This window comes from Cucurbita moschata, unplaced genomic scaffold (assembly GCF_002738365.1).
Source record: "Cucurbita moschata cultivar Rifu unplaced genomic scaffold, Cmos_1.0 Cmo_Scf00031, whole genome shotgun sequence".
NCBI lineage: Eukaryota > Viridiplantae > Streptophyta > Magnoliopsida > Cucurbitales > Cucurbitaceae > Cucurbita > Cucurbita moschata.
Genome location: NW_019268547.1, coordinates 797,851 through 820,459, shown reverse-complemented (window position 1 = coordinate 820,459; position 22,609 = coordinate 797,851). Strand labels below are relative to the sequence as shown.

Below are 22,609 nucleotides of genomic sequence, written 5' to 3'. Positions count from 1 at the left end.
ATTTTCATATCTATGCACACTTTTGAGTGGTAGATATTGCGTCAGAATCCATGTTCTGACGGCTTCAGCTCTGTCTATCAATTGATTTAACTCGAATTTGATATTTTTGAACCCTTTTGAGGGCAGCTGATCTGGCTCGTATGATAGCTTCAAACTCTTTTCTACCACTTTTGACTCTTTGGGAGACACTTTTTGCCATTTAGAAGGGGTTTAATGCCAGTATAATCACTTTTCACTTTTAAGCTAATTTAAATTAATTTGAGGTAAGCTCACGTTATTCGGTTGAAATGAGGTGAAGCAATTTTCATAATAATAAATAATATTTCTATTTTGTTCCTATTTTTCCTTTTAACATGTTTATTGCATTTAGTTATTTTATTCTAAAATTTATTTTAATTTCACGTGAATAATATTCTTTAAATTTTAACTATGTTAAATTATAAAAATAATTTAATTAATTAAAATTTATTTTAATTTCATTCCTAAGTATGTTATAAATAATACAGTATTTTAATTAATTAGAATTTATTTTAATTTCATTGATTTATAAATATATTATGAATAATATTTTTTAAATTTTAAGTTTTTGAGCTTACATAACAATCAATCTTAATAATATCTTTAAAAAAATAATTTTAATAAAATTATATAAACTTTTTCCAGTCCAATAAAAGAATTAATTATACAAAAGCTAAATAAAAATTAATATATAAGACGAAGAGAAGAAGAATAAGAAATGAAGAAGTGATAAAAGAATTTGTTATCAATTTTAAAATATACATTTTTATTTACGATATAATTATATATATACATACATTTATTTTATTTTTAATTTAATTTAATAATTACTTTTTATGTTATTAAAAATAATTTATAACAAAGTTAATTTTATAAAATATATATTGATATTAAATTACAAATTTTAATTAAATATTCAAGAAATAAATAAATGTTTTGATATTTTACTTTTATTACAGACAAAAATTTTAAAAAAATTAAATAAGTTCATTATTTGGTTAAAAAAAAAAAAAAAAAAAGGTGAGTTTGTAAAAATAAAGGGCCAAACAAACGTTCAAAAGCGGAAGAGTACCCTAAAACCCTGAGGAGGACCTTCTTTCCTGCTCCACTCCCCTCTGCTTCTTCTTCCTATTCCGATGGCCTGAGGAACCACAATCTATGGAGAAAATGAGGATTAAGCTTCTTGCTGGAAGAGGACTCCACTCCAACAGTTCTTTCGAGCACTCTATTTCCGGCTTAAAATCGGGTATAAACCCTCTCCCTCTCCCTCTTTGATGACTGAAGCTATTTCAATTTCCGGCTTTGATTTGAATGGAATTATTCGGTTTTTATTTCATTGTCAAATTAGGGCTTCATTAATCTTCTTCGTTTTGCAGCGTTCACTCGGAAAGAGGTCGACAATTTTGTACCTACCCCAAATGCATGGTGGCGTGGAAGATCATATGCTGCCTCTGTTGCTTCAGATGTACCCCGTCCCGAGAAGGATGGTAAAAAAGTCTCTAAACAAGATCGGCGAGCAATGGTCGAATCTTTTGTAGACAAGTATTTTCTTGTTTTCTCCTCATTTGAAATTCTTTCTTTTTCTCTTTAGTAATTCCTTTAACAATAAGAGCATCTATCATGACCATTAAGAAGAATGTGTATTGCGTTTACTACTACTGTTTGCCTAAAGGAATTGGCATGTGTTCCTAGAAAGATATTCATTACTCATACTCATAATGCAACCTGAGAAAAATAACGAATAAGTGAAACTTTTTCCTGCTTATTTGTTCATGTTAATTGATTTCCGTTTTCTTTTTAATATCATTTTCTTTTAACCTGATCACAGAATGTTCCATCTTTCAATATTGTACTTTGCTCACTGATCACATGGGAGTAATTCGATAGCTTTTGAAAGTTTTAATGCATCCTCAGTTGCAAGCTTCTTTTTATTGAAGAAATAATGTATTTATTTCTATTTGGCTTCTTTTTTTGTTGTCTGCAGGTGAACAAGTTTGTTATATTGCATCTAATACTTTCTTGATAATTGTATTTTGGTGGTTCAATACTTGATTATTCCTTCCGCAGGTACAAGGCATCAAATACTGGGAAATTCCCTTCGATATCAGACACTAAGAAACAAGTAGGTGGCTCATTTTATATTATTAGGAAAATCCTTCAGGAGCTTCAAAATGAATCTACAATGTCGTCCTTAAAGAGTAAAAGTAAAAAGTCGTTTCGAGAAACAGAAATCAAAGGTAATGGAAGTTTAGCTGAAGATGTAAATTTTACCTGAAGTATTCTTGGTTTTTTAGAAGGGTTTTAGTCGCTAAGAGTGAGAATCTTCTTTTTTCTTTTTTTTTTCTTTTTTTTTTTTGGCTTTTTGTTTCTTGCCTTCTTTAGATCACGAGAGATACACGCCTGCATCAGCTTGCCACATTCTATTTACTTTTTTGTCTCATTTTAGAGTCTTGAGTTCGATTGAAAAATAGATGGCGAAACTCATGTGAGATTTCTTATGGGAGGGGGTGGATAGGGAAAGGTTTCACATCTGGTGAGATGAGATGGGAGGTGGTCTCTGGGCCTTTGGACCAGGAGAGTTTAGGCATTGGTAATGTTAGGACGAGAAACACAGTCTTGTTGGCTAAATAGTTGTGGTGATGTTGTTTTGAACCCAATACGTTGTGGCACAAGGTTATTGTTAGCAAGTACGAGCCCCATCCCATTGAATTGACTAGTGGGGAGTTAAAAGCCATTTCCAGAAACCCGTGGAAAACAATTGCGATGGATCCTCCTTTTATTTCTCAGTTAATTCATAATGTGGTGGGGGATGAACAAGATACTTGTTTTTGGAGGAGAAGTGGTTGGGGATAGACTCGTCTGCTCCTTATACCTTTGCTTATATCTCTGACCTTTTTCAGGAACCATCCGGTAGTATCAATCCTTAATTAGGTAAATTTGCCAGCCTCTCCTTCCTTGGGTCTCTGGCATCCATTGCCATAGGCAAACATCGGATGTCTTGGCTATTTTATCCTCGCTTTCCTCTTTTCTCTTTAAGTCCAGGAGGGAGACTGTCTACCTTTGGTCTCCTTGTCCATCCAAAGGTTTTTCTCATAGCTCATTCTTCCAGTGCTTGGCTATTTTATCCTCGCTTTCCTCTTTTCTCTTTAAGTCTAGGAGGGAGAATGTCTACCTTTGGACTCCTTGTCCATCCAAAGGTTTTTCTCATAGCTCATTCTTCCAGTGCTTTTCCAAGACCTCCTCGGTGGGTGGTTCTATTTTCTCCTCAGGTGGGAAGGTGAAAAATTCCTAGAAGGTGAAGTTCTTCATGTGGTAGGTTTTACATGGAAGAAATAACACCTTGGATTAGATCTCAGCTAGAGGTCTTTGGTGGTTAGGTTGCTTTTCCCTATTCTTTATAGGAGGGTTGCATAGGACTTGGATCACATCTTGTGCTATGATTTTGCTCGTGTGGTCTTGCACAATTTCTTTGAGGTGTTCGGTTTTAGCTTTGTTGACTCTTAGAGTTGCAAGGAGTCGGTTGAGGAGCTTATTTTCCATCTGCCGTTTCATGATAAAAGGTGGGTTTTGTGGCAAGCTAGGATGTGTGCTATTTTGTGAGGGCGCTAGGGCAAGAGAAACAACAAAATCTTTAGAGGGCATGAGAGTGGTTGAAGAATCTTCTGCTGAATATCTAATATCATTATTTCAAGAATGTGAAAATGAGATTCCTAATCCTCCTTCCTCAGTGCTATGGAAATTTGCATCACTTTTTGAAGCTTGTGGGAGCTTGTAGACAAGATAATGACGAAGAAGGCATTTGGTTCCAAATGGAGAGCTTGGATAGGGACTTGCCTCAGGAATGTCAACTGTTCCATTTTGGTCTATGGGAATCCAAGAGGTCGAACTTGTGCCTCTAGAGGAATTAGACAAGGTGACACCCTATCTCCGTTTATATTTCTTTTGGTGGTTGACATTTTGAGAAGGATGATCTTAAAAGGGGTGGAAGGTAATATTGTTAAGCTTTCAAGTTGGAAAGGACAAGGTTCACCTCTCATCTCTAGTTCGCTGTTGATAGTCTTCTTTTGCTATGTTAAAAAGGATTCCTTTCTCAAGCTCAATCATATTCAGGCTTTTTTTAGATTATCTCGAGCCTTAAGATTAATGGAGGTAAATGACAAATTTTGGGCTTTTTTTAGATTATCTCGAGCCTTAAGATTAATGGAGGTAAATGACAAATTTTGGGCATTAATTGTAACTCTTTCAAGCTCGAGAGGTGATCTAGCTTTGTGGGTTTTGATGTTGGGGTTTTCCTTTCATCCTACTTAGGTTTTCCCATAGGCCACTCTCCCTAGAGGTCATTTCTTTTGGGACCCTGTCATTGAGAATGTAACGGCCCATGCTCACCGCTAGTAGATACTGTCATCTTTGGGCTTTCCCTTTTGGGCTTCCCCTCAAAGTTTTTAAAACGCGTCTGCTAGGGAAAGGTTTCCACACCCTTATAAAGGGTGTTTCGTTCTCCTCTCCAACCAATGTGGGATATCACAATCCACCCCCTTTTAGCGCCCAGCATCCTTTCTAGCACACCGCCTCGTGCCTACCCCTTTCAGGAAACAGCCTCCTCGTTGGCACATTGCCCGGTGTCTGGCTCTGATACCATTTGTAACAGCCCAAGCCCACCGCTATCAGATATTGTTCTCTTTGGCCTTTCCCTTTTAGGCTTCCCCTCAAGGTTTTTTAAACGCATCTGCTAGGGAAAGGTTTCCACACCCTTATAAAGGGTGTTCCGTTCTCTTCTCTAATCAATGTGGGATATTAGAAGGAAGATCAGCAAAATGATCACTCTCTTATTCAATTGGTATTTCTACTTTATCTCTTCTTAGAGTTCCAAGTTTGATTGGAAAGGAGATGGAGAAGCTTAGGAGAGATTTCTTATGAGAGGGGCTAGAAGAAGGGAAGGGTTGCACCTGGTGCATTGGGAGGTGGTTTCTAGGCCCTTGGACTTAAGGGGGTTCAGGTATTGGTAATGTGAGAATGAGAAACACTAGCTTGCTAGCTAAATGGTTGTGGCAATTCTATCATGAAGTCGATATCTTATGGCACAAGGTTATTGTTAAGAAATACGAGTCCCACCTCTTTGAGTGGATTGGTGTGGGTTTAAAAGACACTTTCAAAAACCTGTGGAAAGTGATGGTAGCAAATATTCCTTTGCTTTCTCAATTTCTTCATAATGATTTTGAGGACGGGTGGATACCTATTGTTGGGAGGACAAGTGGTTGGGGGATAAACCCTTCTACTCCTTGTACCTTGTTTATATCCCTTATCTTCTCTGAGGAACCACTCAGTTGTTTCAATCCTTGGTCAGTCAGACTTATCATCGTCTCCTTCCATGTGTGCTCGATGTTCATTGACCAATAAGGAAGCATCAGACTTCTCAACTCTACTTTCGTGCTTCTCCTCTTTTTGCTTTAAACCTGGGGTAGAGATTCTTGCCTTTTATACTTGTGTCCTTCAAAAGATTTTCCTTGTAGTTCTTCTTCCAATGATTATCCAACCCATCCTTAGTGGGGGTTCTAGTTTTTTCAGTTCTTCTTGTGGCAAGGGTTGCATGGAAGAGTTAACATCTTGAATCAGATTTTGGGTAGGTCTTTAGTGGTTGGGCTACTTTGTTGTATTTTTGCAAGAAGGGAGTTGAGGACCTAGAGCATATCATGTGAAGCTGTGATATTGCTCGTATTGTGTGGAGCAGTTTCTTTCAAGTATTCAGTTTTAGTTTTGTCACCCATCAGAGTTGCAGGAAGTTGTTGGATAAGCTTTTCCTCCACTTGCATTTTTGTGATGAACACTGATTTTTATGGCAGGTTGGGGTGTGTGCTATACTGTGGGGGCTTTGGGGAGAGAGAAACAATAGAATCTTTGGAGGATGTGAGAGCTCGAATATCCATGTTTGGTCCCTGGTTGGATTCTCTATTTCTCTTTGGACCTTTGTTTCTTGACTCTTCGGTAACTATTTGTTGAGCCTTATTTCTCTTGCTCTTGACTGAACCATCGTAGGCTTTCCTTTTTTGTATGTCCGTGTATTCTTCAATTTTTTTCTCAATGAAAACCAACTTCTTTTACCAAAAGGAAAAAAAACTTAAATTGGAGGCTTACTGATTCTATTAATAACCATTTGAATATTTATTTAAGAAAAAGATCATTGAGACTTGATTTTTTCTTTCTATACTTCTATTTATATATAATGTTGCACAATGGATTACATTTTTATGACTTTGATCGATGTGTATAGATACTTTTTTCTTTTTGTTTTTGTTTTTGTTTTTTGTGAAGTTTACATCTCATTATCTCAAAATTTTCCTCTTCTTTTTTTTAATGCTCAAGGCCACCGTTATCTTTTAATATATTGAGTAGACTGCTGCTTTGAGTTCAACAACAAGAACTATTCCCATTCAATGATCGTTCATGATGCAGAGAACCCTAATGTTGTTGGCAAAGATTTGGAAGCAGCGTCCGATTGGCAAAAGTCCTCTTGTGCTGAGAAGATCTTGTCTGCTAATGATGATGTTAAGCCTGCAACTCTTGTAAGTCTTATCTTTGTCTAAACAAGTATTTGCACTGAATTTGGAGATAAGAAGTTTACAGGGCTCTCTTAAGGAAGTTATAAGCTTACGTTTTGATCTAATTAGGACCGTATAGGTGGATTCACTTCGTTACTGGTGCCACAGCATGTATAAATTTTTTTGCTATGGGACACCTAGATGCTATCTCGTCATTTGCATGTTGAAATTCCGTTGCTAGCCTGTTTTTGTTTTTTTTTTTTTTTCACCAAAGTGATATACTTCAAAAGATGGAAAATAAGGTTATGATTGAACATGTTACTCTATCAAAAAAAATGATTGGATTTTTTATTTATTATGAACTCATTTCATTGGAAGTACGAAATTACACACACATATACATTATTTTATATGTTTTTAGGAATTAGCGATGAAATAAGGGAGTTACTGGATCAAATTATTTTAAGTATATTTTCTTTTGAGGTTAATCATATCAAGAAATTCTCTTTTTTGAAACAAGTATCACAGTTTTCATTTTACTTTAGTCCCGAATTATTTAGAAATGATATAAACTTTCTTTCTCACACGGCAATATAACATCAATTTTAAAGAGACTTCTATCATTCTTTATATTCGATCATAAATGTTGATACTGGTTGAGGCGGCCTTCTGTGTTATGTTTGTTAATTGATTTTTGTAATTGTACACAGGTTAGCCATTCTGGCATTCCATTGAGAACCAATCTTTTGGACGACTCCGAGGAAGTTATTTCTTCTTCTCATAAGAAACCAGATAATGATAATAAAGAGTCGGACATTTCTGAACATGTTTGTACTGATAGCCACGTACTAAAAAATGAACGAGATGTGGTTTCTGATGTTCAGATTGAAAGTAGTTCTTCATCGGAAGAGCTGAAGCATGAAGACCCAAATTGTAAGGAGCAACAAGTTCATAGTTCTCCTGAAATAGACAGGTTTGCAGTTAAACTATACCCTTTAGCTGCACAAGTAAAAAGAGAAATCTTTATATTTTGATGATTCATATTTTGTTTTGAATTATAATTACTTAATTATTGTTGCATTAAGTTACAAATTTTTGTATTTTATATGCTCGATTCACCGTCAAGTTTCCGATAATTAGAATAATAATTAATACTTGTATCTAAGAATCATGAACATGGACCTGAAAACTATTTCTAAAAAAAGGTACTGTTGTTCGTATTGGATTAGATGGGTACTCCTCAAACACCTTTTCCTTTTGGACTCCTTAAGATGTGCCAATCATGATGCTGGTCTTTTTCACCTTGGGGTTCTTCACATGCCCATTTCCATGTTTTACTTCAAAGTTTTCATGGCTGCTTATTATGAAATAACTGAGATGTTCCTTCCTGCAATTCTTCTATTTTCCAGGGAGAACATTGACAATAGGACAATGGATTTGGTTCAGCCTTCAACAAGTGATTCAAACCCCTGGGGAGGACGCATTAAGTCATTTGTAGATGGTATAATCAACATATGGAGGAAACTTTAAATCCTTCGAGAAGTGTTAATCAGAGATGGTAAATATATCGTCTTCACACCGGTTAGGAACAAAGTCTCTGTTTCATGTATTACATCTAGCCCTTTTTTTTAATTGGCTGTTTATTCCCTTTGAGTAACCTTTTGTTAATTTCTAGATTTTTACCTTATGATTATTTCGAAGTTTGAACCAGAATTTCTGGAGACTTTCTTAGTTGAAATTTGCATAGTTGGAGATGAGGAATTTGTGATGTGTAGGAGGGAAGGGTTCAACTGCAATACAAACTAGAAATGAAAGAACTGTGTGCTTTGATGCAGAATCACTGAATTCAAGCTATATTGTTGTTTTCTTTTTCTTTCTAATTTGTTAGTTTAATCATCCATTTAACTTAGAGAGGGATGGGAGAAATCGAGAAAACATTCAGAAATGTACGGTTTGAAGAGAGATAACTGAGTTTGGTATTGATTGAGGAAGAGATGGAGGATGAGGTAGAAGTGGAAGATCTAACCAACCAATAAAGTGAGTATGGAGGAAAATGAACTCATGACGCAAATAGAGATGTTCACTTAATCTACATGACTAGTAGTCTCAAACGTTAGATAGAGTAAAAGTCGTTATGCTGCCCTTTTGTCAAAGATGGAAGAAATTAAAACTAAGGAAAAGTATTCCCATAAATACTTTTTCCTTTATAAGTTTTGATGTTGGAGTCGAGATAATTTAGCCCTTTTGTCAAAGATGGAAGAAATTAAAACTAAGGAAAAGTATTCCCATAAATACTTTTTCCTTTATAAGTTTTGATGTTGGAGTCGAGATAATTTAGTAATGGTTCTACACTTTCGAGCAACAATACTAGAGAAAGCTTCACTTTTGGTTCGTACATCAATTCAAAAGGTTGTTTGACATGAACCTTTAGTTTGTTTGACATGAACCTTTAGTTTCATACTCTTTAACAATTTAAACAAAGTCAAAGCTGAACACTTTTAGTCGGTACATAGCACCAAACTCTCCAAAGGTAAACTTTTGGCTTCAAATTCAAGAAAACTCATACATGGTGTCAAGTGTCACGGTCAGGCTCGTTCAAGGCCTGTTTTAATTTTATATTTCTAGGAAGTACGACGCTTCATAAATATCATGTTAGGCACATGAAATGCCTCAAAATGTACTCCAAGGAGATACAACTAGTTGTCAACTTCCCTCTACCCAAGGTTATATACTATAAGCGGTTGTTATTTCTCTCTTGCTGGCTTATATAACGTCTCTTTCAAAAATCTCTCTTTCGAAAATCTCTCTCTGCCCTCGCTTTCTAAAACCTTCTCTTAAAATCGAGGCTCGAGCATGAGCATACGTCGCTTAGCCGTAGGCGACGCAAGAACGAATTGGCTTAGCTCACTTGTCGTCGGAAAGTGAGTGCCGCACAATCGCAAGTCCACTGCCATTAAAAGTGCGATTGTTGCTCACTTGTCGTCGGAAAGTGAGTGCCAGTCGGAAAGTGAGTGCCAGTCGGAAAGTGAGTGCCGCACAATCGCAAGTCCGCTGCCATTAAAAGTGCGATTGTGGCATCAAGCTCCTCTTGTAGCAAATGTTTGTTTTCAGACTCAAAAAAACCTTGATTGGAAAAAAAAAATGATGCAATTTTGGTTCATAGATCGCCTCAAGTTCTCTGACATAAATTTTTTGTTCTACACACAACAAAGCTCAAACCAAGCTGCCTCTAAGGTCAGTGGCAGATCAGTTATAAGACAAAAAAACTTAATCAATGGAGGTAAGAAAGTAAGTTACAAATGCAATGTGGATGAACTGTAAAAGGCATTAATAATTTTATTCATACAACAAAGTTCTCAAAGTCCTGCCAATCCTCGTAGGGGAAAATAGGCATTCATTACTCAAATCTAACTTAGAAATCTCCACAACGCATTTCCAAATCCAAAACACCAGCTGACCCATTCATCCAGATAGAAACGGACTATACAAGAACAAGCCAATAAATAAGATGAACATGCGTTTCATTTCGTACCTTGTAAATAATATGGATTGTTGTTCTCTCTCATCTCTATCAAACCAAAGCATCCGCCAAAGCCTCAGGAGTAGCAGCTCCACTGCTGCCGTTCAGCACTGTCACGTTTCCATCTGAATCAACATCCACAATTACAGAGTCACCCTCCTTGATCTCCCTTGCCAGCATCTTCTCAGCCATGCTGTCCTCCAAAAGTCTCATGATTGCCCTTCTCAATGGCCTCGCACCGTAGCTTGGGTTATATCCTTCCTCGACTACCCTATCCCTGAATCTCTCTGTCACTTGAAGCTCAATTTCCTTCGATTTTAACCTATTGAACACCTCCTTCAGCATTATATCTGAAATCTCCTTCACCTCCAGTTTTGTGAGCTGACGGAACACGATCATCTCGTCCAACCTATTCAAGAATTCAGGCCTAAAGTATTGTTTCAGCTCCTCTGTCACCAAGCTCTTGATACGGTTATAGCTACTGTCCTTCTCATCGTAGTCCAGGTCGAACCCTATTCTGCGACCTCCCTTCTCAATTACACTGCTTCCCACGTTTGATGTCATAATCAAAAGTGTATTCTTGAAGTCTACAGTTCTGCCCTTGCTATCTGTCAACCTTCCATCCTCCAAAATTTGAAGCATCATGTTGAACACATCAGGATGAGCCTTTTCAATCTCATCGAAGAGAACCACTGTGTATGGACGGCGACGAACGGCCTCAGTTAATTGACCACCCTCTGTGTAACCAACATAACCAGGGGGTGAACCAATGAGCTTGGAGACGGTATGTCTTTCCATGAATTCACTCATGTCGAGACGAATCATTGCTTCTTCAGAGCCGAAGTAGTAAGCAGCCAATGATTTTGCTAACTCGGATTTACCAACACCAGTTGGCCCAGAAAATATAAAGCTTGCAATGGGACGATTGGGATTCTTGAGTCCAACACGAGCTCTGCGTATGGCACGGCTGATGGCTTTAACTGCTTCATCTTGACCAATGACCCTCGTATGGAGGGTCTCTTCCATTTTGAGGAGGCGGTCAGATTCATCGGTGGATACTTTATCAACAGGAATGCCAGTCCAGGAAGCGACAATATGCTGAATATCAACTTCAGTCACAACAGCGCCTACGTCTCCTGCCTCACTTTCCGCCTTGCTCATCTCCTTGCCTTTATCTATGAGAGCAGATATCTTAGTCTTAAGTTCCATTTCTCTATCACGCAATTCTCCAGCCTGTTTAAAGTAAAAATTCACTTAAGTTTCCTTTGCTAGAGCTGAATCAACTTCAAAATGGCATGGAAATACTAAAATGTAAATATTGCAACCACTTGATCATTCATAGAAAAACCCAGAGAAAGAACACCAACATGCAGTTTCAGGAAGCTTAGCTGTAAAACATTGTAAATAACAGGGGAGAAAAATAAAAGAGAACAAAATTACCTTCTCAAAATCTTGACTCCTAACGGCCTCATTCTTCTCCTTTGTAATCTGCCTGAGCTCTTTCTCCAGCTCCTTAGCTTCCTCAGGTAGCTGCAAATAACATTAAAAATATAGCAAAATCGTGTAGAAACACACCAGGATTGGAGGAGTTGCAAGGATGATGAGAACAGACCTGAGCATGACGAAGGCGAACTCGGGAACCTGCTTCATCAATCAAGTCAATTGCCTTATCAGGCAAGAATCGATCACTGAAATTTACAGATACCCATCAAAACACACCTTTCACAAAGTAATTACGAAAATCAACTACAATCTTAACTAATTAATCCGAAGCACAGATATTACAAGGCAATCTCTCAACTACACATCATTATTATCATAACACATAAAAATGTCAAGGCAATAACCTCAAACACGTTATCATGCTTACATAATCCACTCAAATACGTGGACTTCAATGTTATCAAATATTATCCAACCAAAACGGTCTATTAGGAGGTAAAATAAATGGAGGTTAAACACCACAGAGCTTTTCTTTCCACTTAGATAAATATTATCTTTCAAGGAAACGATAACACACCTGATGTACTGGTATGACAGCTGTGCAGCGGCCTCTAATGCTTCATCTGTGTAACGAAGTTTGTGGTGGATCTCATAGCGCTCTCTCAGGCCTTTCAAAATCTGTATGGTTTCATCCACAGATGGCTCTGGCACTTTGACTGGCTGAAATCGTCTCTCTAAGGCTGGGTCTTTCTCAATGTGCTTTCTGTATTCATCCAAGGTTGTAGCTCCAATGCACTGTAAAAAATAGAGAACCGGATAATTTATTTAGGTAGCACAGGAAGAAAGAATTAAGATGTGTAACGACCCTAGAAACATTATAAGGATTACAATGATTGAAAAATACTAGCTAGTACGGTTAAAAACTTTATAAACATTTGTTATCCTATATTTTGCAACTATAGTACCTTTCGTTACTTTTTGTCATGACGGATATCTCTTCATTGAGAAGAATCCTCCTTACAAAATAACTTGGTTGATAAAAAATAGAGACAAGATCCAGGTGACTAGTTTTCGTTCTATCAAAGATATGGTGACATGGACCCTTGATAGCTCCAGTTCTTAGACTTGAAGCTCCAAACTACTCCCTCGGAAATTGAAGCTCGTCCTTGGGCATCTAGTTTACAAAATTCAAGTGCTAAAGAAGGACAAGTTTTTTTGGTGATCCCTTGCCTACAGAAGCTTCGTTACTCAAGTTAGACTCCAAAGTAAAACTACTAGTTGGTTGAAAAGAAAAGCTACAGATCTTTAAAACTGCGCCATTAGAGCATTTTTGTGGCTCATACAGTTTTAAAGAAACCATAAAATTGTAATGATCAGAAATTCATATGTAGCTTTTTTTATCTTGTACATTAAATAACCTCATGTTGAAGCGTCTCTCACAATATATATATATACATATATATAAGAAAACATTGTTCATTGCCCACATTTTATTTTTAACTATCCTAGAGTGGAGGGTTTTCATCCAATATCTTTCTTTTCTGGGGTTTCCTCTCCCCCAGCCTCTAAGTTGTTTTGGCCTTCTTCTTTGGTGAATGTAGGGTCTCCTATCACAAAATAATGTTAGATAACTATCCAGTTTTTTCTTTTATTAACTAGAGTGGAAGGTCTTCATACAATAGCTTTCTTTGGTGGGCGTTTCCTCCACCATGGCCTCTTAAGTTGTTTAGGCTTTATTATAGTGATTATAGGGTCTCAAGATTACCTGCAGTTCACCCCTTGCAAGGGCAGGCTTTAATATGTTTGCTGCATCAATAGCTCCTTCTGCAGCCCCTGCGCCAATTAATGTGTGCACCTCATCAATAAAAAGGATAATATCATCACTTTGTTTTATTTCCTCCATCAGTTTCTTTAGTCTTTCCTCAAACTCCCCACGATATTTTGTGCCAGCTACAAGAAGGCCCATATCCAAGGTTATAACCTGCACAACGGAAAATTTTAAATAACCATTTCAATAACAAATGCCCCACAAACATAATGGAGAAAAATAGCCCAAACTTCAAACAATGGTGTAGAACGGGTTTGACAAACAAAATAATTCCTTGATTTGTCTCAAAAGAACAATTGCCAGAGCTAGCTGACTCGCAGAAATAAAGACCATTTTAATTTAAGTTGGGCCATATAAATAGCCTACAGAGTATCTGAGACTTTTCAGCATAACAAGGTACAGCGTACTGCTTAATTATAATTATGGTTGGATTGATTGTTCAACAAGCAACAAGGAGATATGTTCTTGAGTTCCTGAAAAGCGGCCAGTTATTGTAAAAACAAATTCTAACCTTCTTCCCTTCTATCGTTTCAGGAACATCCCCATTAGCAATCCTTTGAGCCAGACCTTCAGCAATGGCAGTTTTCCCAACACCAGGTTCACCAATGAGGCAAGGATTATTCTTTGTTCGCCGACCGAGAATTTGGGTTACACGTTCTATTTGCGGCTGCCTACCAACAACAGGATCTAGTTTACCCTACAGAGGCAAGAAACTGAAATTAGAACCTGTGTTTCCACAGAATAAAAAACTCCTTGTCAGGTGTCACTGAAAATATATTTCCAAAGCACCTCTTCTGCCAGCTTAGTTAAGTTTGTCCCATACTCTTCTAGGGTAGGCATCTTGTTCCCATTGGTCCCTCCTCCAACACCAGCACCAACAGCCTCTGCGCTCTCACCCACCATTCGAATAACCTATTCACTCAATTTGTAAATTATCAGGTGAAAGTTAAAATATTTGCCTCAAATAAACTAAATTGATATTGTCGGGACGAAATTCTTGCCTGAGTCCGAATGTTAGAGGGATCAGCACCTAAATTTTCAAGAACACGAGCTGCAACACCCTCCCCTTCACGAAGTAGTCCCAGAAGCAAGTGCTCTGATCCAATATAATTGTGGCCTGAAAATGCAGGAAATTCATGTAAGTTTCGCATCAATACAACAACGTAAAGCACACTTAAGATACACATAAGATAAGGTCCATATATTAGAGCATGGACTTATATTTCTATAGCCAACATAAATACACAGGGATACACATCCCTTTAGATTTCCAAGAAGTTAGCATAAATTTAACATCTACCAATAGAATGGTGAAATGCATCAATTTTTTAAGTCGAAAAAAATAACTAAATACTACTAATATCAATACCATGATTTTCAAAATTATATACATTGTATCAAGCCACATCCAAAGCTGCAGAGAAAGATTATTAGTGCTTCAACACCGGGCTCTGGGACACAATTTCGGAGAAAACAATATTGTTTTTTTTTCTTATCAAGCATTCTGTGTTATCCAAAGAAAGTTCAAACATGTTTAAGATTACCAAGTTGGCGAGCTTCCTCAAGAGAAAGTTCCAAAACACGCTTTGCACGAGGAGTGAATGGAATTTCTACAGCAACGAAACCACTGCCCCGACCAATTATCTTCTCCACCTCCACGCGTGCATCTTTAAGATTAATTCCCAAAGATTTAAGAACCTTAGCAGCAATACCAGTGCCTTCCCCAATAAGACCCAAAAGGATCTGCTCAGTGCCAACAAAATTGTGACCAAGCCGCCTCGCTTCCTCCTGGGCAAGCATAATTACCTTAATTGCCTTTTCAGTGAATCGCTCAAACATAGCTTTTGGAACACATCTGCTAGCCTTTCCTCCCCTGGAAGAGATTGCAATTGCCATCTTCGAATAGAAATCTTGCCCATTTCTTAACATGTCATCCAAAGAATTAAGCCCCCTAAGTCCAGAGAAGCTTCTTATCCTCAAACCAGGTGCATGGACAGTCGACATCATTTTCACAGCCTGTCTTACATTACCTGATACTTTCGAAGGCGGACACCTTCTTCCACCAATCAAACCAGGAAAATTTGTCGGTTGAACCAAAACTCTAGCCATGATGTCCACAAACTGTCAGGTTTTAGAGAGAGATTTATGGAAGTCTCAAAGGAGCTGCTGCTAACTGGATAATAATGTACGGCCGCCGCCGTTGAGGTGGATGCTCGTGAGAGAGGCAACAGCCGCCGTTGAGGTGGATGCTCGTGAGAGAGGCAACAGCCGCCGTTGAGGTGGATGCTCGTGAGAGAGGCAACAGCCGCCGCCGCCCACCAGGAAGCCACTGCCGGAGGGATGATCGTTAGAGAGACCGAGACAGAATCAGAGTTAGGGCTATCTCCGATTTAGGGCACTATACCTTTATTTAAATATTTTAAGTTATTATTATTCTTCAAATTTTTTTATTTACATTATCTGCACTTTTTGTTATTTTCTTGTTTTTGAAAATTTTTAGTTAATTTATTTTATGCTGACTATTTTGTTAAACGACTTGGGCTTCCGGGCCGGCTCGGCCTACCACAATGAGCCAAGTTGGGCTTCAACTATGGGCCACATGGACATCCACCAACAGCCCGAGTTGGGCTACAACTTTGGGCCGCGTTGGGCTTACATTATGGGCCGACATGAGCTTCCACTATGGGACGATTCGGGCCTCCACTATGGGACACATGGGCTTCCACCTACGGGCCGACTTGGGCTTCAACTTTGGGCCCATTTGGGCTTATCTTATGGGCCGGAGATAGGCTTCCACTATGGGCCGATTTCGGCCTCCACTATGGGCCGACATGGGCTTTCACTATGCGCCGAGTTCGGCTTCCATAATGGGCCGAGCTCGCCTTCCACAATAGGCCTAGCTGGGCTTCGACAATGGGCCGAGTTCGGCTTCCACAATATGCAGCCTTCGGCTTCTATTTACGGCCGCCTTGGGCTTCCACATATGAACCGAGATGGTCTTTCCACTATGAGCCGCCTTGGGCTTCCACTATGGGCCTACTTGGGCTTCCATTACGGGCCGACTTGGTCTTCCACTATGGGCCTAGTTGGGCTCCATTATGGGCCAACATGGGCTACCACAATGGGCAGATTTCGGCTTCCACTAATGGGCCAAATTGGGTAACCACTACGGGCCGATTTGGGCGTCCACTATGGGCCGAGTTGGGCTTCCATTATGGACCGATTTGGAGTTCCACTATGGGCCAACATGGGCTTCCATTATGGGCCGACTTGGGCTTCCACCAACGGTCGATTTGGGCTTCCACTATGCGCCGATTTGAGCTTCCACCTACGGGCCTAGTTCGGCTTCACTATGGGCCAAGTTAGGCTTCCACTATGGGCCGACTTAGGTTTCCAACTATGGGCCAACTTGGGCCTCCACCTATGGGCTGACTTGGGCTTCCACAATGGGCCGGATTGTTTTCAACCTACGGGCCGAGTTGGGCTTCCACTATGGGCCTTGTTGGGCTTCGAGGATGGGCTGACATGGGCTTCCACTATGGGCCGATTTGGGCCACCATTAAGTGCCTACTTGGGCTTCCACTATGGGCCGATTTGGGCTTCCATATTGGGCCGAGATAGTCTTCCAATTATGGACCGATTTGGATTTCCACTATGGGCCGACTTGGGTTTCAAGTATGGGCCTAATGGGCTTCCTTAATGGGCCGACTTGGGCTTCCATCTACGGGCCGACATGGGCCTACACTATGGGCCTAGTTGGCTTCCATTATGTGCCGACATGGTCTTCAACCTATGGGCCGACTTGGGCTTCCATCTATGGGCCGACTTGGGCTTCCACCTACGGGCCGAATTGGGCTTCCACCTATGGGACGACATGGGCATCTACCTATGGGCCGAGTTGGGCATCTACCTATGGGCCGACTTCGGCTTCCACGATGGGTCGAGTTGGGTTTCCACTATGGGCCCACTTGGGCTTCCACCTATGGGCCGACTTGGGTTTCTACAATCGGCTGAGTTGGGCTTTCACAATGGGCGGAGTTAGGCTTCCATCTACGGGCCGAGTTGGGCTTGCACTATGGGCCGACATGGGCTTCCACTATGGGCCGAGTTGGGCTTTCAGAATTGGCTGAAATGGGCTTTCACCTATGGGCCGACATGGTCTTCAACTCTGGGCCCCCTTCGGCTTCCACTATGGGCCGATTTGGGTTTCCGCTATGCGCAGACTTGGGCTTCCATTATGGGCCGACCTTGGCTTCTACCTTGGGCCGACATGGGCTTCCACTTACGGGCCGATTTGGGCTTCCACCTATGGGCTGACTTCGGCTTCCACTATGGGCCGTCTTGAGCTTCCACAATGGGCCGACATGGGCTTCCACAATGGATCGACATGGGCTTCAACCTATGATGCGACTCTTGGGCTTCCACTGTGGGCCGACATGGGCTTCAACCTATGGGCCGACATGGGCTTCCACTATGGGCCGACATGGGCTTCAACCTATGAGGCGACTCTTGGGCTTCCACTCTGGGCCGATAGGGCTTCAACCTATGGGCCGACATGGGCTTCCACCTATGGGCCGACATGGGCTTCCACCTATGGGCCTAGTTGGGCTTCCACTATGGGCCGACTTGGGTCTCCACCTATGGACCCACTTGGGCTTCCACTATTGGCCTCTTGGTCTGTCACTAAAGACCCTACTTGCTCTTCCACTATGGACCTATTTGAATTTCCACTATGGGCCTATTTGGACTTCCACTATGGGCCGATTTGGCTTCCACTAAGCCCGATTTGGGCTTCTACTATAGGCCTATTTCAACCTGCACTGTGGGCCAGTTTGGGCTTCACTATGGGCCTATTTGAACTTCCACTATTGACCTATTTGGGCTTCCAATATGTGCCTATTTCAGATTCCACTATCGTCCGATTTGGGCTTCCACTATGGACCGATTTGGGCTTCCAGTATGGGCCATTTGGGCTTCCACTCAGTGGGCTTCAGACCAACTCCAATAAAGTAAAGTATTTTGCATTGACAACCCAATTTTCTAGTACTTTATTATGCAGTTGAGCCTCATTTGAGACTTACCGACAATACAACCCAACTTTCTAGTACTTCATAATTTTTATCTATGTGGCTAAGATCATTCAACATAGATTGTTCCACGCTTAATTTAGAGTTCTTATGAATGAGCTACTAGTTCTTATGAATGAGCTACTGAAAAAAAATGTACATTATTATAGGGAATAATTTTCAATTTTTTTAAGCATTTTTTAGTCATTCTATTCTTAAGATTGCTCTCATTTTTATATGGTCGTATAGTTCATTCATATACTCCTTCTTTACTCTAGTATCACAGCAAACCCCTAGAGCGTATATGTTAAAACTCCCAAATTAAGATGATTTCATCTCATGATATGAAACTTCGAGAAATTTGATCTAACAACCTTGTTGAAGAACAAGACATTCAGATCTAAAATATTTAAAAGCCCCAAAATAATTAAAAAAATCACCGTAAGAGAAAGCAAGATTTAAATTATCTTGTTGATCAAATATCTCAGAGTCATATCATTGTTTGCGAATTGAGTTTATCTCACGGTAATTTGAACATTTTTTTTAATTTTTTTCATAAAATTTATATCACGTGATTTAGATATCTTAAGTCATATCATAAACCAAAGCATAAAAACAAACCGTTATGATTAAATACATTAATGCAATCTAAGAATAAAAGACTATGAAAATGGGATGATATTAATAAATAGTGGAAAGACCTAACTTATTGAACTTTATTATTTACATAAGATCTCACCTTGTATGGCTAAGGAAGCCATGTTTTGTTTTTTGCACACCATTTTCCAAAAAATCTCTTACTTTTAAATGTTCTAAATTAAGTGTTGTCTTCGGACGTCAGCAGCCTTTCTTTCTCAAATACTATTTACTTAAAATAAAATAAATAAATAAAAATATATTGTAGCGAAAACTATCCAACCCAATTAAATGTTTAATCATATATCATGATTTGATTTTAAATTTTATGTCACATCTCACTCCGAGCGACTTGATATGATGATTAAAAATGTAAAATTATTATATATTTATAAAATGTATCTTCATTCTCGATAACTCAATTATAAAAACTCAAAAATTAAAAGAATGTTTAACTTGAAACAATCACACGTTGGATAAACTCCTAAAAATTTTCCTATAAGTAATGAGTGAGAAACCGTACCTTAAGAAACTGTGTTAGTTTTTGGGTATAGTTTTTACTTTTAGAAACAACAAAAAAGTAAAATGGTCATGTCGTAATGGATGCAGGAAAATATCAAAGCCATTAGGTCTCAGATACAATTTCAAAAGCTCAACATCTTTAGCTTAGAACAATGGGCATGTTGTCAGGTAAATAAATGGGCATGCTGTCGTGGATGCAAGGAAATCTCAGAACCATCAAGTGTCGAATGCGGTTTCAAAAGTTAAGCATGTTTAGCTTGGAACAATGATAGGTTAGAATAACTTTCTAAAAAATTTCTTAAGAACCCGTATTGGTTTGTAGGTATAGTTTTCACTCGTACAAACGATAGGTAAATAAAATGGGCATGATGGGCATGTTGCAGTGGATGCCGGGAAATATCAGGTCTCAGATTACGATACATCGTGATCCGAATACTAGATATGAGGAGGAAAATGAAAATATCGTGTGGTTGTGAGAGTGGGAACGATTTTGATCCTCCGCGTACACAATTTGACCCAAAGACGTTTCGAAAGAGCAACGACAAGGAGGGGAAAAGTTGAGTGTTAGTGGAAATCTAAAGGGATTCCATTTCAACAAATTCCAACAAGGACTTCCATAACTATAAGCTTCCTCCCCATGCAAACCATTTTTGTACTCAACTTTAACCCATTAATCATCTTTTTAATTATTAATTAATTTACTAATTTATTATTATTATTATTATTATTATTATTATTATTATTTCTCCTTTCTTCCATCACCTAAATTTTATTAATTCATATTAAAGGTCGAAGTAGTTCTATGTTGGGAGATCTATTAAGAATTTTCGATAAGACACATGTTGGTCTGGTAGGTGGAATTAGTTTGCACTTTTTAAAAGCAAGAAATGAGTAACGTGACTGAGTCATCGGGTACCAAATCCAAATTCTGGATCCAGGCATGGGGCGTTTGGTGTCTAAATTTGTAAATAATCCCTAAATTTTTAATGTTTAATTAGACATAAAATTGAAAGTAAAACACGTTAAACCATTGAGTTCCTATGATTGAGCCACGTTCTTTTAAGTCTGTCTTAGTTAATCTTAGTTTAAAATGACGTTGATAAACATAACGCTAGTGTTCAATAGACATTCTTAAACGATATTTTTGCTACACAAGTCATGAAATGATTGAAGTAATTCTTCATCCACATCTCATATGTCAATGGCGGGGTCTCATTCGTCATGTGTCGGCTTTCATTTTCAATAAGTAAAGCAACTTTGAACCCATACCCTTAATTCTTGCATTGAGCCACATCCCGAAGAACCAAAGGTGGCTGCTTGTTCTTAATAAGCCAGCATATACACAAACTCCTCGAACCAATACCAATTTAAAGATCTGAATGTATAAGAACTATATTGTTATTTTTACTGAAGTTGAGGACGAAAAAGTCTTTTCCAACCTAAATTATACGAATCTTTAATATTTGATTAGTCCCATCGTATTTTGTTAATAAAATAATCTCAACGCTAATTAAACTTATTATTTTTAATTTTATTTTTGTATAATTAATTAATCATTAACATGGATTATTAATTACGTATAACATCTTAATCAGGTAGGTAATAAATAAATAAATAAATAAATAGCTTATAATTAGTGATAAAGTAATCAATTTTTAATTAGAGAGCGACCCCTTCTCTTGGAATTTGATTTAATTAATATTTAGTAATTTTTAAAACAGAAAAATATTAATTAAAATGTCTTCCACAATGGGTTGGTGGATTAAAATAGTAATATGTACACTGTAAAATCCATTACCTTTGTTTGTGACTTAGTGCCATTCAACTTTCCCTTTAATTCTAGAAAATTAGGTCAACCTTATCATTCTTTTGGCAAGTTTTTTAATTTTTAATTTTTAATTTTTGTTTCTTATTTTAAAAATTTCAGCCACTAAAGACATGATAGCTGTCCTATGAGCGGACGCTGACATAGAACGACTTTCTTTAATTTGTTTTAGATAATATCTTAGAGACGATCATGTGGATTTGTCTGATGTCATACAGTGCAAATATATTGACTTGCACGAACAAAAAGATGGCTTTATGATTTGAGATCAAGATACGAATAAAACCAACTACAAAGGTTATAAGAAAAGGACAATAAGAAATTAAATCGATGCACCAAATAAGATTTCAAGTAACACGTACGATTCATGGGAATAGAACCTAAAATAAGAACCCACCTGAGCTCTCTCTTAGACCTAAAGACCTAATAACCTGAAAAGTTACTTGAGGCTATAATGTGACACCTGAGTAAAGGAATGGTATATAAATGAATCGAGACCACGTCCGAATTAGAGCGATTTTAAGGATAGAATGGCTAAGAAAAACTAAAAACTCCAAATTTAATTCAATATTCGGTGATCTCTCCAGAATTTTTCTCGAATGCATGTGAGTGAGGACAAAACATGTTGAAAGAACTCATATTGGTATGTGGGAATAGTCTTCATTCTTCGAAGTGAAAAGTAAGTAACGTGTTCATGTCACAATGGATGCAAGAAAATATCAGGGCATATAGGTGCCGAATCTAAATTTCAAATCCTAAACATGGTACGTTACAAGAATGCTTTTTTCATAACACTAATTTTATTTGGAATAGGATTATGCAATGGGAGCTTATCTACAGGTAGAATCATGATAATTATGTAACTTTAAGATATGTTAAGATTGTTAGGATTTATACGTCAAATTCTTTATACTTTACTTGTACTCATCTCCAATGCAATATTTTATTGGGTAAGATTAGAATGTTGTGAGAAATTGGTAAGAAAAGATGTATATAAATATATAAATTTAATTAGAAAAATGTGGGTTAAAATAAGAAGGTAACAACCTAAGCCCACCGGGTAGATATTGTCTGTTTTTTTTTCTGTCACGTTTCATCATCATCCTCGTGGTTTTAAAACACGTCTATTATGGAGGTCTAACCCTATTTTGACCAGTGTCTCGTACCGTCCAGTGACTGACTCTGATACCATTTGTAATAGTCCAAGCCTACTTT

General features: G+C 38.2%; 2 protein-coding genes across 2 annotated transcripts; one reads left to right on the top strand and one right to left on the bottom strand.

The window, feature by feature from the left end:
* The first annotated feature begins 1,074 nt into the window (after positions 1–1,074).
* LOC111464933 lies at positions 1,075–8,408 on the top strand. Its single transcript, XM_023109218.1, has 6 exons — positions 1,075–1,264; positions 1,395–1,560; positions 2,086–2,255; positions 6,469–6,578; positions 7,265–7,527; positions 7,964–8,408. The coding sequence occupies exons 1-6, from the start codon at positions 1,177–1,179 to the stop codon at positions 8,082–8,084; spliced, it is 918 nt and encodes a 305-aa protein (XP_022964986.1). The 5' UTR covers positions 1,075–1,176; the 3' UTR covers positions 8,085–8,408.
* A 1,453-nt stretch (positions 8,409–9,861) lies between these two features.
* LOC111464799 (ATP-dependent Clp protease ATP-binding subunit ClpA homolog CD4B, chloroplastic-like) lies at positions 9,862–15,740 on the bottom strand. The gene is made up of 9 exons (XM_023109034.1): positions 14,890–15,740; positions 14,347–14,462; positions 14,135–14,257; positions 13,857–14,042; positions 13,283–13,498; positions 12,095–12,312; positions 11,687–11,762; positions 11,515–11,604; positions 9,862–11,307 (listed from the first exon to the last, which is right to left on the bottom strand). The coding sequence occupies exons 1-9, from the start codon at positions 15,452–15,454 to the stop codon at positions 10,126–10,128; spliced, it is 2,772 nt and encodes a 923-aa protein (XP_022964802.1). The 5' UTR covers positions 15,455–15,740; the 3' UTR covers positions 9,862–10,125.
* Between the last annotated feature and the right edge of the window lie 6,869 nt (positions 15,741–22,609).

Excerpts from the sequence above, each read along its gene's own strand:
- LOC111464933 (XM_023109218.1), top strand. The coding sequence starts at position 1,177 with ATGGAGAAAATGAGGATTAAGCTTCTTGCTGGAAGAGGACTCCACTCC. Across the intron at positions 6,579-7,264 it reads ATGTTAAGCCTGCAACTCTT|GTTAGCCATTCTGGCATTCC; the intron begins GTAAGTCTTATC and ends AATTGTACACAG. Across the intron at positions 7,528-7,963 it reads AGTTCTCCTGAAATAGACAG|GGAGAACATTGACAATAGGA; the intron begins GTTTGCAGTTAA and ends TCTATTTTCCAG.
- LOC111464799 (XM_023109034.1), bottom strand. The coding sequence starts at position 15,454 with ATGGCTAGAGTTTTGGTTCAACCGACAAATTTTCCTGGTTTGATTGGT. Across the intron at positions 14,463-14,889 it reads TGAGGAAGCTCGCCAACTTG|GCCACAATTATATTGGATCA; the intron begins GTAATCTTAAAC and ends CTGCATTTTCAG. Across the intron at positions 12,313-13,282 it reads TTGCAAGGGGTGAACTGCAG|TGCATTGGAGCTACAACCTT; the intron begins GTAATCTTGAGA and ends TATTTTTTACAG.